This window comes from Pieris napi, chromosome 15 (assembly GCF_905475465.1).
Source record: "Pieris napi chromosome 15, ilPieNapi1.2, whole genome shotgun sequence".
NCBI classification, from domain to species: Eukaryota; Metazoa; Arthropoda; class Insecta; order Lepidoptera; family Pieridae; genus Pieris; species Pieris napi.
In genome coordinates this window covers 5,652,854-5,668,621 of record NC_062248.1, presented here as the reverse complement: position 1 = coordinate 5,668,621, position 15,768 = coordinate 5,652,854, and the positions used below count along the sequence as shown (strand labels likewise).

The window sequence follows — 15,768 nt, the reverse complement described above, 5'->3', positions numbered from 1 at the left end:
GGAATCGAACCCGGTACCCCTCACCTAGCTGCCACTTAATAAGACCGCTAGGCTATGAGGTCCCTAAATAGTTTAGTCCACGTTTTATAACTAAGCCGTTAATGTCTGTCAATCCGTCAATTCATGTCATGTTCTGTTACAGATTCAAAATATCTATGAACTGTCAAAGCCAATTAAACATAGAATTCTTTTTTCAAAAACAAAGAAACTTGTCTTTTAATTCCAGCCAAGTTCAATTACAATGTATTTCTATAGTTTAAGTGCGTGTTCTACGCCTTTTCTCGGGATATTTAGTTAACTCATAAGCTAATCTTTCAATTAGCAGACTTTTTAAATATGTGTTTGATTGCAGGCGCCGATGACCGCTTCGTGGCGTTTTTGTACCCTTAATAATAAAAGATCTAAATAATATGAGGACTGCCTTACTTAAGATAACATATTGATTGGGTCCGTCCGAGCTTCCTAGGATTAAGCAGTCACATACACAAATTTTACATTTTTGGTCATTTAACTTGAAACTCGCCTACCTATGGTCTATCTGGAATATTAGTATTGGGTAATATATGCGAAATGTATCGACTTCGAATTCTGTCTGATTGTGTCAACACACTGTCCCTCTCATCTTCTGAAGGTCTGGCTTCTTCATCAGGGTCTGAACTCTCGTGGTCTAAGAGATTCGCTCTTTCGTCTGTTTGTATTGTGGCCCTAAAATAAAAATAAAATATTTATTTAGGTAGCTAACAGCTTATTAACAAATTACTAATAAAATCTCTAAATCTTATATATGTACATTTTTCATTTTGTTTGTAAATAAACTCCTCGTAAAAGGAGGCTGGACCGATTGTTATTTTTGTGTGTTGAATTGTTGAAAGTGAATTCGAGATACTCTTAATAATAAATATATATATAACATATCTTTGCATTAACAGCGAAATTTACAAAAAAAGTATCATATAAATCTTCTACACCGATATGACACGAATTTATTACATTTTGTCGGGTAATAAACGGCGTTTATATTCGTTACAAAAGTATTATTAAAATATATTGTGCATACGTAAACGATAATAAAAATTAAATGTATTTAAAACATATTTATAAAAAATTACATTGGTATTTCAATTTATTCTGTATTGAATTAATTGATGTTTTGAGAGATAAATAAAAAGAAATTTGAATTTGATGGTATTTTCAAAACTTTTATTAAAAAAATTCAAAACCGATTTTGATGAAACCTAATCCATAAGTTGGAATTAATCTAATTTAAATTTGTCTGTGACTTTTATTTTCCGAGAATTTTATAGACAAACTTACATATATTCGATCAGCATATATATCAAACTGATAACCTCTTTAGAAAGTCGATTAAAAAGTACTCACGTTTTCAACGCCTCCCTTTCCTGCGGCGATAAATTAAGTACACCAGAATTGGCCGAGTCCACAATGTAAATAAGTACGGCTGCGATCAATGCGACTGTAAAAGTATATAACATATATGTACGAATCCTGGATCAAAGGAATGCTTTACATAATAACAAAAGAATAAACAATGTTATCCTATGCTTATATTGCAGAAGAGATGCCTACGGCTGGCTATAATCTCGGGGCGTATCTCCGACAATTGAGGTAATCGCCACGCTTATAAAACTAAGAAAGCCTAATAATAAACTAATTCATTATGAACCAATAATCTATTTTAGCTTTTTAAATTTATACATATCCTGTTTAAAATTCGAAGTTATAAGCTAAATAGTTCGTCTAATTGTTAATCGATGCAAAAGAGTTCGTCTATCGGTGAGTTAAATAAGATTATTCCTTCTTTGTACAATTATGTTGCATAAGTTAAAGTAATTCTGCGTCATTTGTCAAGTGAAAAAACGCTAGTTAAAAGGCTAGGCTGTTAATTGAACGGCTAATAAAGCTAGTTGGCTGCGACATATACATACATAATTAAAAGGTTTAACGCTATCTGTTACATTAAGGTATTTATTTCTTATACAAATTGCGCTTTCTATACATAGAATTAGCTAACTTTACACATGACACATTAAAAAATAATAAAAACCCAAGACCAGAAACCTACTATTTTCTTAACAAGGCAAATCCACAAAAACGATTTTTTTTTTAAATTCTATTGATTAACCAATAAAACGTTGGCGATATTGAATGTAGCCAAATATTAAAATATTAAAAATGACCTCTATTATCTAGAAGCGACGATATGTTTATGCCGCTTTCGGCTCTATATTGACGCTGTTTGCCAATATTGATAGCAACATACATTGGGTGCAACAACATATTTGGGTCAAACTTACTGAAAAGACATCCCAGGAAGAACATCTCCAACATAAGGTATCCAAATTTATCAACAACAACACCAGCCAAAATAAGTACTGTAGCGAGTCCCAAGTTTTGTACTGCTTGGCATCTGGAAAAACAAATTTTAATTATAATCGCACGATAACATATCAGTTCAAGTAAAATAATGTACATATATGTACTGTGTACGTGACCTAATTCTTATAACTAAGCAGCTATAATGATGACCTAATGACAAATAATAAGTTAATCAATAATAGAGAGTGGCAAGAAGTATGTGTGGTGTAACACTGCGTGGTAAGTTCATCAGTAATAGAGAGGTACGTGAGCTGGAGCTGTGTAACTCACACAAAAGAGGACGTAAGGACAGAGATACAAGAGGGAATGCTTAACGCCCGAACCCAATAATTAATCCCTTTCATGATCTCAGATTGTTTTCAATCTGAGATCAGACCGTGACAGTCGATCGATCTCCTATCTTCATCTCAATAACCAAACCCTACGAAGACAATATTATCCATATTTGGCGACTGATAAAATGCTCTTTGTCGTTCCAATTTACCGAGTTTTCACTCATATTTGATAATCAATGTAAACCAAATAAAGTAAATAAAACCGTACAAATAACATTAAAATATACATGTGTATGTTTAAAACATAACAAACAGTTGTTTTAATTGTTTAAAAAACTGGTGTAACTTAAAATCTGTTAAAATAATTAACTGTTAACTGAAGTCGAGCTTTCGTCAACTGTCATTTTCATAGAAAGGTCTATCCACAGACACCGATACGACCTCCCATGGATAGCTTGTATCGACAGATGGCTGTTACAATCCGTCGATTGGTTATTGGCACACTTGTTGGATTTAGATTTCTATCTCAGATGGTGGATTATGGTTTGAGTTAGGTTATTGTGTTCGGGCGTAAGTGGAATGGCCATGTAGGACGGATGAACGGAGTTTATGGACGGTTAACGAGTTGAGATATAGAAGGCAAAGAAGGTTTTCTATCTAATTATAATTTGTGTGTTTTAACGTGTATTTCTTTTTGGTCGACATGCATTGTGTTATAGTATAGCTATTGTTAGAACTAGAAAAAATACGTCAACTACGTCAACCACAAAATACGAGTTCCCACAACCATCTTTACAAGGCTTACGTGGGAAAGGTCTAACATGAGGTCATATGTAACTCTTTTAAGGTACTACTAAAGAAAAGTTATCAGAAAACCTGCCCCATACCCCAAAAAAATAGCACACTCACATCCCATACGCCGTTCCCAACTGAGATTCAGGAACAATCATCGCAACCAATGGCCAAAGTCCACTCGCTAAAAGAGAGTAGGAAACCCCTAGTGCCATCTGAAAATTATAATAATTTACGTTTATAGAAACTGGAAGAGTCCTTAATATATGCGCAGTTAACACTCGTGTGATGAAAAAAGCATCGTGAGAATATTAGTATGTCTTGAACCCCAACTAACAAAACATAATTTTAATAAATACGCTTTTTTGAAATAAAGGTTTCCTTTTAATTTATTTAATAGAGTATTCGTCCAAGTTATGCTAAAAATTCCCCTCGAAATCTTAATATATGTAAGAAAAACATAATATATTTTATAAATCACGTGTCACGTTGTTTGTCCGCGATGGACTCCGAAACTACTTAACTGATTTTAAATTAAATTTGCACACCGTGTGCAGTTTGATCCCACTTAAAAGATAGGATAGCTTACATCTTAATTTATAGCCGCAATATTATTTTATTGCAAATTATCTGTTGATTATTTGACAGTCACAATTCTAACAGATGGCGCTGTGTTGAAAGTACCAAGGTTTCACATAAGCTACTATTTAATGGCATAACCACCAAAGAAGCATGGTCGTCCCCATGACTCTTACTGTTTCCTTTGGATAGTCTACTACTAAGTAATGTAGCCACTTAGCCACAGCAACGCTTGGCCTCCTAGTATCATATATAAAATACTTTTTATAGGAATTCATGTCGCGGGTTTTTGGAAAAATGTGTCGAATATATGCAGACTGATCAATTTATTCATAGGGAAATATGACCAGAGAACAGACGCGAAAATCATATTACAGATGACTCAGAAAGTAATTCTAATTTTACTTTGTATAGATCGGGTGAATGACACGAGTGATCAAAGTTCAATGAACCATACTCATGTACACTATTCTACGAGAAAATATTTAATTTTCATTCATAAATACATAGAATGTGCGGAATTGTTTAAACAAATGTCAATATATTAAACAACCTGTCAATATCGGATATAAATAATGTTGTTTTAAGGATTGGAAGGCTGACGACACGTTTTGATTACTAAGAAATATTTATTTGTTTGTATTAAACATTTTTTTCTTTTTCAAAAATTAGTTTAGCATTTATTATCGGTAAGGGGTGAATTTATTGGAATTTCAAAACACATGTTAACAAATAAGCTACTAATGTTGATCCACAGAGTAACAACGGACTTATACAACATAATTGCATTAAAAAGAAAAACTATACTTAATTTATAATATGAAAACGACGAGTAAGTTTTTACAACGTTAAATATGTTTTATTGTCACTAGATGGCGCTAGTTTTATGGTTAGAACTGATATTATTCTCAATAACAATTGTGTTATTCAGTATCGTAAAACTTCTATTTTCTATTGTAAAACGAAGCTTATACGTACATTAGCTTCTAATTTTTACTAGTATTTTTATAATTCGGACGAAATAATCTGCAATAAACTTATTAAATATAATACGAGATTATATGAAGCCAAACTGTTTTCTTTTTATAAAAGATCATGGAATATACTTACCACTCCAACATAGGGGTTCACAAACGTGAAAGCTAGCAGGAAATGAGAACCAATCGTGGTTATTATACTCAAAATAACCCACATCACGTTACGTCCAGTTTTGTCTATTAGAATACCAAAGAAGGGACTTAATGCGGCAGACAGCAAATATACCATAGAGTTCACTGTGTTCGCTTCTTGTGGATTGAAATCGAATTTTCTTTCAAAGAACAACCTGTATTTAAAAAAAAAATGCAATCATTTAATTGTAATCTTCTAATATATAAAATTCTTGTGTCACAATGTTCGTTCCCATACTCCTCCGTTCCCGCTCGACCGATTCTTATGAAATTTTTATGCATATTCAGTAAGTCTGAGAAACGGCTACTATCTATCTTACAAACCCCTAAATTGTTATTTTTAAGATATTTTTTTTGTTTTTATTTTGTTATGATACAGCATACAAAAATACATACAACCCTTAATTTTCACCCCTCTAAGATCAACTCCTATTTTTTATTTGTTAATTTTTTAATTAACAAATAAAACTTATGACTTGAAGTCCGAGGTTTATATAGAGAAAAACGCACAGAAAAACCTAAAAGTTTTCATTCCAGAAAACCGAACAGTCTCTGGGGTCAAATGTTCTATGTTGTGTACTAAAAGGTAGGCTAAATAAAATCACATTAAGGCCGTTTATACACCGCCGCCGCCACCGGGACGCCATCGAGAACGAGATGACGGCGTCTATCATTAACATTTAAAACAAATTGGCACCACGCACGATAAAGCTCTAGAACTGAGCCACTGATATATCAGCGCAGTGGACACACGATCGCCGTCACGTCATCTTAAACTCGGTCCGAAATAATCTCGTTCTCGGTGACGGCGGCGGTGGACGAACAGCCTAAGGAAAAACGAAACTAAACGTAAAAAGTAATAACACTTGTCAGTCGATTTATTATTATGTACACAAAATATTCGAATAGAAAAACACCTATTATATTTTAGTTATTTGACTTAATCAAGCTTATTATAGATTAGTAATCGAAAAAAATATGGATTTGCATCAATAATAAATTAATGTGATGATTACGAAATTTAATACTGAAGTCATTGAAAGACCAGCAGTTAATATATATAAAAATGTAGTACTTACTTTCCTAAAGCAATAAATGGAAATATTGCTACATAATATGCAACACAGATTATGGTAAGTAGCCAATACACAGTCTTAAAATTAAGAATATCAAGCATTCGGAATGGTGGCTCATTGGAATGCTGCTCACTTCTCTCCAATATCTTTTCTGCTCTGTGATCCATAAATCCGAGTATGAGACCACATAAAAGTGACCCCAAACATGTCATTGAAGCTAAAAAAATCCCAAGTCTAATTTAAACTAATAAAATTTATTTCGTTTCTTTAGAGTAAATAGTTAGTAACTCGTTTAATTGTAAAGATGGTTTTTTATAAATCATGTATGATAATACCTTCATGTTATTCTTCATTACTCAAAGGGAGCCCAAAATGAATAACAAAAGGGTAATAATTTTTTGTACAGATTTCAGCTTCACCCATAGTTATATATAAAAAGCGCAACATTGTATTTATATAAAAATTAAAACTTACCAATGAATAATGTAACACCCAAGCGCTCATAACCCCCATAGTAATTTCCAACCCAATGGTAGATTGGTTCCATAACCCAAAAGTTAACTGTACTGCCAAATCTAGAGAATGACAGTTGTAGTCCAAACACCATATTCAATTCTTTTCCTTTGAACCAAAGTACCACATAGTTATTCACTGCTACTTGAAGTGATTCTCCTCCTATACTGAAATAAAATTAATACATACAATTGCAATCATTTGCATTTGTTAATAACTGAGCTCCAAATTGAGGTCTAACAATATTTTTGCACAAGTACACAGAGTATTCAATCTTTATACTCTAGAAGTTTATGCACATGGCGTTCAACTCGTACATACTACTGAATAATTGGTTCAGGTTGGTTAACACACAGTGATAGTACTATTTACTTTACAAATATTATTACACATCATATTATAAACACACGCACATATAATTTGGACCATATTCAGCTTTTTTGTCTGGGAAAACTGTATGTTCAATATCAGGCCTAACTTTAATACAACACTAATGTTCTGAAGCTTTTACAGATCTCACTTACCCAAATACAAATCTGCCAAGAATCATAAGCCAAAACTTGTTAATATAGACACCAAGTGCAAACAACATAGCTCCAGTAAACAATATTGACATATATATTACTGTTCCGAGTCTTACTCCAAAATACCTGTAATTATACATTTGTAATAACATAAAACATCTTAGCTATTTACATAGAATATTTGGGAAAGCAGATGCCATATAGAGTAGACCAATTTTCTGGAGTCAATGTCCAGCAAATAAATAATTGTTTCTGTGAATTGAGAAATATTTCTCTCTTGGTAGGCAATGCATGTCTAAAAAATTATCAATTAACCACACTGAAGTGAACACTCTGTGTGTTCACTTCAGTGAAAATATATAGAGTAGCGAGTGGCACATTATTACAATTATACTTGAATATAAATTAATGTTATCACAACTTTGTTTAAGGAATGAAACAAAGTGCTGTTAGCAACAACAAGTTTGATAAAGTTATGAATCATAAACAGATGTTATATTGAAACATACGTACCTATCAATAAGATAGCCACCAATGAAACATAACACCACATTAGGCCATGAATAGATAGAATAGAGCAATGCAAATTGAGATGTATTTAAATGTGAATCTCCCTTGAAATTGTCAGCTAATGCTCCTGGAGTATCATAGCAAAAGTAAGATCCTGAAAAAAGATTTATATATATATAATAGAAGATAAGAAGATTTCATTAAGAACATTTATCAATTAATTTTTTTAATATTCATAATTAATTACTTATTACAAACTCTGTGGCTCAATGCTTAAACTCGTGGTTGTCCTGGAGGCTTGGGTTTAAATTAGAGTTAAAAAGGCTATCCATGCTGATCATCTACTTGCTCATATAAAAAAAGGTTTTACCACAAAACACACACACTTTTGTTTTCTTTTAAAAAACCCTGTATAGTATATACCATATAAAACTTGGAAATTATTATTTGCAGTTCTAGTGTATATTATTTTACATAAATAACAATTATGAAAAATATTACTTTGCTATTATTTGGAATAGAGATTATGTAAAGCTTAACAAAATTATACAGACAAAGTCATAACTTTTGTTCATAATTTGATGTTAGGTATCGTAACAGCTCTAGTATAATAATTATAGTAAATCTTACCAAAACAAAGGAAACACATAAGTAACAACGCAAAAAATCTGTGAACTCGATGTGCAGGATGACACCATGAAGTTGGTGTCCCTGCAGTGCTGCTTTCAGTATTATCCATTTTTACTATAAATTTTTTTTAAATAAACTTCTCTTCTCCAACTGCTGATATTTAAGAGTATATCATAGCACTAGTCTGTATCATTTATGAGTTGGTCACTATCACTTCAATTTGTTGTGTGCCATTTACAGTAATGACTAATGAGACACTTCAAGTAACAAGTTATAACCGCCTTCTGTCACGAGAGGATTCACAATCATAGTCTATAATATAATTTGTGTTCACAACACATTGAACAAACCACAGATAACTCATAAGTAATTTCCCAGTACCTACACAAAGAGACGCATCACGCAAGAGTGCCCCTCGCCTCGGCTCACTGCCGCTCTGCTTTAAATTTCTTTGCTCTTCGGTTGTTGGCCGTTGGTACTTGGGACGCGAGGCAAGAGAATTAACCACGCCCTCCCCTTTGCACAACTTGTAATGCGTTTTGGAATTATATCGAATGGATTAAATTATAGCAAAATCCTATCTGGTGGTTTTTTCATCTGTTGTCACTTTAAAATTAGAATCAATATGATGTAAACTTCTTACATGATACTATTATAAACTGATGACATTGTCAATCTGTTTAGACACTAACTTTTGTCAATGTATCAAAATGTAACTAAAATATTTTACTGTTAATTTAGCTTATTAAAACCTTATATTCTTTAAAGGTTTTGTCTTATTTCAATTTAATAAGCTAAATAAAAAGCAACATGGATAAATATCTTCGCCCTGAAAGATTTGACATCGACCCGTCAAATAGCTCTGCTACGAAAGCTTGGATACACTGGCATAAGACTTTCGAAAGCTTTATTTTCGTGCAGAAACCGACCGCTCCAGAAACAGATGCACAGTCGGTTCCTCCGCCAGAAAAATGGGACAGCATAAAGTTTCAGCTTTTGATAAATCATATATCACCAAATATCTACACATATATAAGCGAAGCCACGAACTACGAAGAAGCGATCACAATACTGCAAAAACTGTATGTAAAACCAAAAAAACTGATTTTTGCTAGACACATGTTAGCAAGAAGGAAACAACAACCAGAAGGAAGTATCGACGTATATTTACAAGCTTTGAAACTACTTTCTAAAGATTGTGACTTTGCGGCTGTTAATGCAAAATCAAACAAAAACGATAGCGTGCGTAATGCTTTCATATCCGGTATATCATCGCATAAAATCAGACAAAGGCTTTTAGAAAACTTAAATCTAACACTTGATCAAGCTTACAACCTAGCACTCTCTCTAGAAACTGCAGAGATCAACTCTCAAAGCTTCCATACTGTGTCTTTAAATGCCGTTGAAGAAGAACCTAAATTAGTCTGTCCTAAATCACAAACTGTGCACGACGAGACCTGCTCTTCTGTTAATAATCCTCGACGACGAAAATGTTTCTTTTGTGGGGGACAAATACATCCTCGTAAGAACTGCTCTGCATTTGAAAAGTCTTGTCAGCTCTGCAACAAGAAGGGGCACTTTGCCACTGTTTGCAGAAGCTCTTCTAAACCTACAAATTGTATGGTAGTAGGGACTGAAAATCTTTCTTGTATCACAGCAGCGTCACCTTATTCATTACACAAAGCAACTGTACCCGCGTATCTTCGAGAAATAAGAGCAGAGGCACTTCTCGACACCGGCAGCTCCATCAGTTTTATAAATGACAGTTTTGCAAGACTATGCGGGTTAAAAAGAAAATCCTGCAATCAGATTATTTCTATGGCCTCTCTTAATCATACTTCACAAGTAGAAGGTCAAACTTTGCAAAGCTTGAAAATTGGAAATCATAAATATGATAATGTGAATCTTCTTATCGTGAAAAATCTTGGGTTGGGTGTTAAATACCACCTCACGTTTTTGACGATACTAATTATCTAGGAGTGTCCGGGGGACCTTCATTGGAACACCTCCAAGTGAGTTTTGCTCCGGAAACGCGTCTTAATATTTTTATAAAAAATTTAAAGTTTTGTGTAATGTATTAAAATTTGTAAACAATCCGCCATTTTCTACTTTTCTATTGGTTATAAGTGATGTGACGTTCACTTAAAAAAATCGTGTTTTTAATTTATCGATTGTTAATAATCGTTTTATTTATTTATCGATTATTTCCTCATTTTTGAAATTTAAAGTTATAGAATAATCAACATTGAAATTAACCTAATTTCGTGTTGATAGATTATAGGGTTCCGAAATTTTTTGAAATGATCGATACCTACTCGTCTGTATTTTCTAATTAGTACTTGTATTTCATTGTTTGCAACTTTCTATATTATTTAATTTTTACTAGAATAAAGTGTTTACTTTAATATCCAAAAAGTACCCAAAACCGAATCAGAGCACCCCACTATCCACGTGGTCTTGTCTGTCTTACCCCTAGAGTGTATATAAATAATCGGAGGCGCGGAGGAAGAGCAGCCCCCACCCGCTGTAACAAAGCACAGGCATTATGAAAGCTGTAGCGGCTGAGGCTGGTCGCCGAAGGCGACCAAAAAGCCGAGGTTGCGGAGGCTTGAATAAAATGCCTGTGCTTTGGTACGCAAGGGTGGAGGGGCTGCATTTCCCGTAGCGCCGGAGCTGTCCACAAAAACAAATATTATTTAGATTGGTTAGGTTAGAGTTAGTATATGAATATTTGGTCGCCGAAGGCGACCAGGACGCCGAGAAGCCGAGGTTTGAATAAACAATTACTATTTAGATCGGAGCTGTCCACAAAAAAAAATATTATTTAGATTGGTTAGGTTAGAGTTAGTATATGAATATTTGGTCGCCGAAGGCGACCAGGACGCCGAGAAGCCGAGGCTTGAATAAACAATTACTATTTAGATCGGAGCTGTCCACAAAAACAAATATTATTTAGATTGGTTAGGTTAGAGTTAGTATATGAATATTTGGTCGCCGAAGGCGACCAGGACGCCGAGAAGCCGAGGCTTGAATAAACAATTACTATTTAGATCGGAGCTGTCCACAAAAACAAATATTATTTAGATTGGTTAGGTTAGAGTTAGTATATGAATATTTGGTCGCCGAATTTTCAATTATTTTTAATATTAAAATCGAATACAAAAATCGATTATCACTTTAAAAAAAATCGATTATTTTTCACATCCCTATTAATTTTATAAACTTAATCGGCCATTTTGAATGTGGTTTATGCTAGACTAGCGGTAATTAGTTTTACAGTGCAAAGTTTACTTTATAAATCCGTTTCTTTTTTATTTTCACGTGAAAGTGCGTTATTTTATTTGCATTTTTTGAAACTTGGCTTTACATACATAATCAACACTGATTTCTCGCGATCATTTTCAGATTTATAGTGATGGCGTCTACAAGTTTTACTCGTGAAAATGATTTTGAGGACGATGGGTCCGTTGTGAATCGTGACTTGAATAGTGAGGAAGTGATCACATTTTCCGGAGCAAAACTCACTTGGAGGTGTTCCAATGAAGGTCCTCCGAGACTCCTAAATAATTAGTATCGTCAAAAAAGTGCGATGGTATTCAAAACTGTTACCGCCAAAACATCCACTTCAAGTATGTAACGTAGCCGAAGCATCAGTACCAGCTGTACCGCTTTTTGCAAATGTATCTCCCAACTGCAAACCTATTGCTATTTAGGCTGCCTACGCACTGGCGACCATGGTCGCCGCGACCTGGCCGCGGCGGCCAGTGAATTCTGGACTTTATATGGCCATCGCTATAGCCCCTACGCACTTAGCGGCCAGCGACCAGCGGCCACCGTTGACCGCGGCATCTAATTTGATGCCACGCGATGCCGTCTGCATGTCGCGCTTGCCTACGCACCGGCGACCATGGCCGCGGCGGCCTGGCCGCGTCTATGGTCGCCAGTGCGTAGGCTGCCTAAGTCTCGAAGGCACAGCAAAGAGGATAGTGAATTTATTAAAGAGGAAATCAGAAACCTTACAGAAGAAGGCGTGATTGAAGAAAGTAAATCACCGTGGAGGGCCCAAGTACTAATAACAAAAACCGAAACTCATAGAAAACGTCTTGTGATTGATTAATCGTTACACAGAACTCGACGCGTACCCTTTACCAAACATTGAGGACTTAGTTTCGAAAGTGGCAAAGAATATATTTTTCAGCCTAATAGACTTGAAAAGCGCGTACCATCAAGTACCTACCCCGAGAAACTAACACACTACCCGAAGAAAGAAAATTTACCGCTTTTGAAGCGCTCGGAAATTTGTACCAGTTCAGGCGTATCCCTTTTGGAGTAACAAATGGTGTTTCGAGTTTCCAACGAACAATCGATTGGATAATAAGGAAAGAAAAGCTTCAAAACACATATGCGTATCTTGATGATATAACTATTTGTGGCCGTACTCTTCAAGAACACGATCATAACTTAGAAAGTTTTATGAATGCCGCAAAGAAATACGGTTTAACCCTTTTCCATTGAAGAAGTCAGAACAATGACAAAATATTGTCAAACCTGCTCTGAAGTAAAACCTAGATTCTTCCGAAATACTTTTGATGACCAGAGGAAACTTGTTAAAGCGACGGCTGCTTTTGAACGCCTTAGCTTAGATTTTAAAGGACCAGTTCCAACAAACAATAATAACAAATTCATACTTACCGTGATTGACGAATTTTCACGTTTCCCGTTTGCTTTCCCATGCTCGGATGTGAGCTCGAAAACAGTGATTAAACACCTCAAAAACTTGTTTATGATATTCGGAGTACCTTCTTACATTCATTCAGATCGCGGAACAGCATTTATCTCTGCCGAAGTAAAGGAATTTTTACATGTTCGAGGTATTGCCACTAGTAGAACTACAGCTTATAACCCTCAAGGTAATGGTCAAATAGAAAATTGAATTCTACTCTTTGGAGAACGATTCTTTTGGCGCTGAAGACGAAGAATCTTTCGGTAGAAAATTGGGAGCAAGTACTACCACAAGCCTTATATTCAATTCGATCTTTACTTTGTACAGCCATAAATTGCACTCCACATGAAAGAATGTTTAGACACCCAAGACGATCTACTAACGGCACTTCTGTTCCATCGTGGCTTACAAATTCTGGACAAGTCTTGATGAAGAAATTTAATCGTACAAATAAATATCAGTCATTAGTAGAAGAGGTTGAATTGATACACAGCAATCCTGATTATTCATACATTCGGTTCCCAGATGGCCGAGAAACAACGGTGTCAAATCGTCATTTAGCACCATTGGGTTCAGAAGGGGTAGATTTGCGAATAAATAATGACTATCATAACGTCACAGAACCACATACGGAAACAGAAGACCAAAACTTGGAAATTCCTTCATCTAATGAGACGGGACCTGTGGTACTTGATAATAGCAGAGAGCTAGAGACTGATCTACCATCATCACCAACGCCGGAGTCAACACTTCGTAGATCTAGCACCGAGTTACCATCATCATCACCGCCGGAGCCAACACTTCGTCGATCTGGCCGCGTCCGTAAAATACCAGAATTATTAAAAGATTTTATTTTAAAATAGTGCGCGAAAATGATGTAAACTTCTTTGTTGTAAACTTCTTACATGATACTATTATAAACTGATGACATTGTCAATCTGTTTAGACACTAACTTTTGTCAATGTATCAAAATGTAACTAAAATATTTTACTGTTAATTTAGCTTATTAAAACCTTATATTCTTTAAAGGTTTTGTCTTATTTCACAATAAAACGTATTAATTAAAGCACAGTATAAATTTTTAAAGTGTAAACATTACTCATCTGTGCATTTAACATTGCGTAGATTCTGTCTGTCCGATTGTGATAAAAAAAACGACGGCAAGTTTTTTCTACCAAAGCTTACATTGGTTAATGGTTTACAGTTTACACTTTACGACTTACGTGTCCGTTATCGGTTATCTTCATTCATTACCATTCGCTAGTCATCAGTGTAAATTATATGAAAAATTATAATTGATGAAAAAATTAATAATGTTTAATATGTTAAAACAACTAAGACTTGGACTTGTAATATTCGTTTTAATAACTTATTCTATAGTCACAGTATTCGGACATTCTCATTCTAATGAACCCCCAGCATTGAAATATAGTAAAGGTGCAAACTTAAAAACTGCAAATCAAAAGACTGATAATTATGATTTATATGTGAAGGCACTCGGTTCAACAGTTTTCATCAGTATAGTACCATTTTTAATATTGTTCTTCATTCCAATTGATGGAACAGTAGAGAAGCAGCCATTACTCAAGGTACTGTTATCCTTTGCATCTGGAGGACTCCTTGGTGACGCATTCCTCCATCTTATACCTCATGCCCTTATTTCAAGCACAAGTAATGGAGGACATAGCCACAGCCATTCACATGGTGGAAGTCATTCACATGATGATGAACACGGACCTCACGATATTACTGTTGGACTTGGTGTTCTAGGTGGTATAATTACTTTCCTTGTTGTGGAAAAAACTATGAGACTGTTTAGTGGAAGCCATGGCCATTCACATGGAACAGATAAGAAGAAAGATGATAAAAGCAAGAAAGCTTCTAAACCTAAAAAAGATGAGATTAAAATTGCTGGCTATCTCAACCTTGCTGCAGATTTCATACATAACTTTACAGATGGATTAGCTATTGGTGCTTCATTTATAGCTGGAGAGAGTATAGGCTTCATTACTACTGTGACTATTTTGTTACATGAAATACCTCATGAAATTGGTGACTTTGCTATCCTTGTGCAATCTGGATGCACTCGTAGAAAGGCAATGTTTTTGCAATTACTTACTGCATTTGGTGCCTTATCAGGAACTTTTCTTTCAATATATCTTCAAGGATTAAGTGAAGGGCTTGTGTCATCTCTAGTACTTCCCTTTACAGCTGGTGGATTTATCTACATAGCAACAGTATCAGTTATACCCGAATTATTAGAAGGATCAAATAAACTATCACAATCAATCAAGGAAATCTTAGCATTACTGGCTGGTGTATACATGATGGTCATTATTGCACAATATGAATAAATTTATTAATCCTAAAATACTAGTATTATTCTTTGATGTGGGTTTTCTCATTTACACGAAAAATATTTCTTTCATATTTTTTTTTAAACAAGACATAATCAGCTCAATAAATTAATGAAATAATTATGAGTCTATTATTCTACAACAAAACCTATAATTACAATATTAGTCAACAAGTTTTAGTAAGTTAATTAAACTATAACCCATTGAACTTTTAATTCAATA

The 15,768-nt window shown here is 34.5% G+C and overlaps 3 protein-coding genes across 4 annotated transcripts; 2 read left to right on the top strand and 1 right to left on the bottom strand.

The window, feature by feature from the left end:
• Window positions 1-74: 74 nt before the first annotated feature.
• LOC125056897 (major facilitator superfamily domain-containing protein 1-like) lies at window positions 75-8,746 on the bottom strand. Of its 2 annotated transcripts, XM_047660241.1 has the most exons (10): window positions 8,466-8,746; window positions 7,839-7,989; window positions 7,326-7,451; window positions 6,763-6,968; window positions 6,292-6,505; window positions 5,154-5,367; window positions 3,582-3,679; window positions 2,316-2,428; window positions 1,381-1,474; window positions 75-705 (listed from the first exon to the last, which is right to left on the bottom strand). In XM_047660241.1, the coding sequence occupies exons 1-10, from the start codon at window positions 8,572-8,574 to the stop codon at window positions 528-530; spliced, it is 1,503 nt and encodes a 500-aa protein (XP_047516197.1). In that variant the 5' UTR covers window positions 8,575-8,746; the 3' UTR covers window positions 75-527. The 2 variants fall into 2 exon arrangements, with proteins under 2 accessions (XP_047516197.1, XP_047516198.1); XM_047660242.1 differs by lacking the exons at window positions 6,292-6,505; window positions 7,326-7,451; window positions 7,839-7,989; window positions 8,466-8,746 and having other exon boundaries at window positions 6,763-6,873.
• Window positions 8,747-9,584: 838 nt separating this feature from the next.
• On the top strand, window positions 9,585-13,390 carry LOC125056919. The gene is given in 5 exon segments (XM_047660281.1): window positions 9,585-10,018; window positions 10,328-10,398; window positions 12,021-12,178; window positions 12,427-12,448; window positions 13,314-13,390. Coding segments are annotated over 5 exon segments (762 nt in total).
• Window positions 13,391-14,286: 896 nt separating this feature from the next.
• Window positions 14,287-15,667, top strand: LOC125056907 (protein catecholamines up). Its single transcript, XM_047660265.1, has one exon. The coding sequence runs from the start codon at window positions 14,488-14,490 to the stop codon at window positions 15,541-15,543; it is 1,056 nt and encodes a 351-aa protein (XP_047516221.1). The 5' UTR covers window positions 14,287-14,487; the 3' UTR covers window positions 15,544-15,667.
• Window positions 15,668-15,768: the final 101 nt, after the last annotated feature.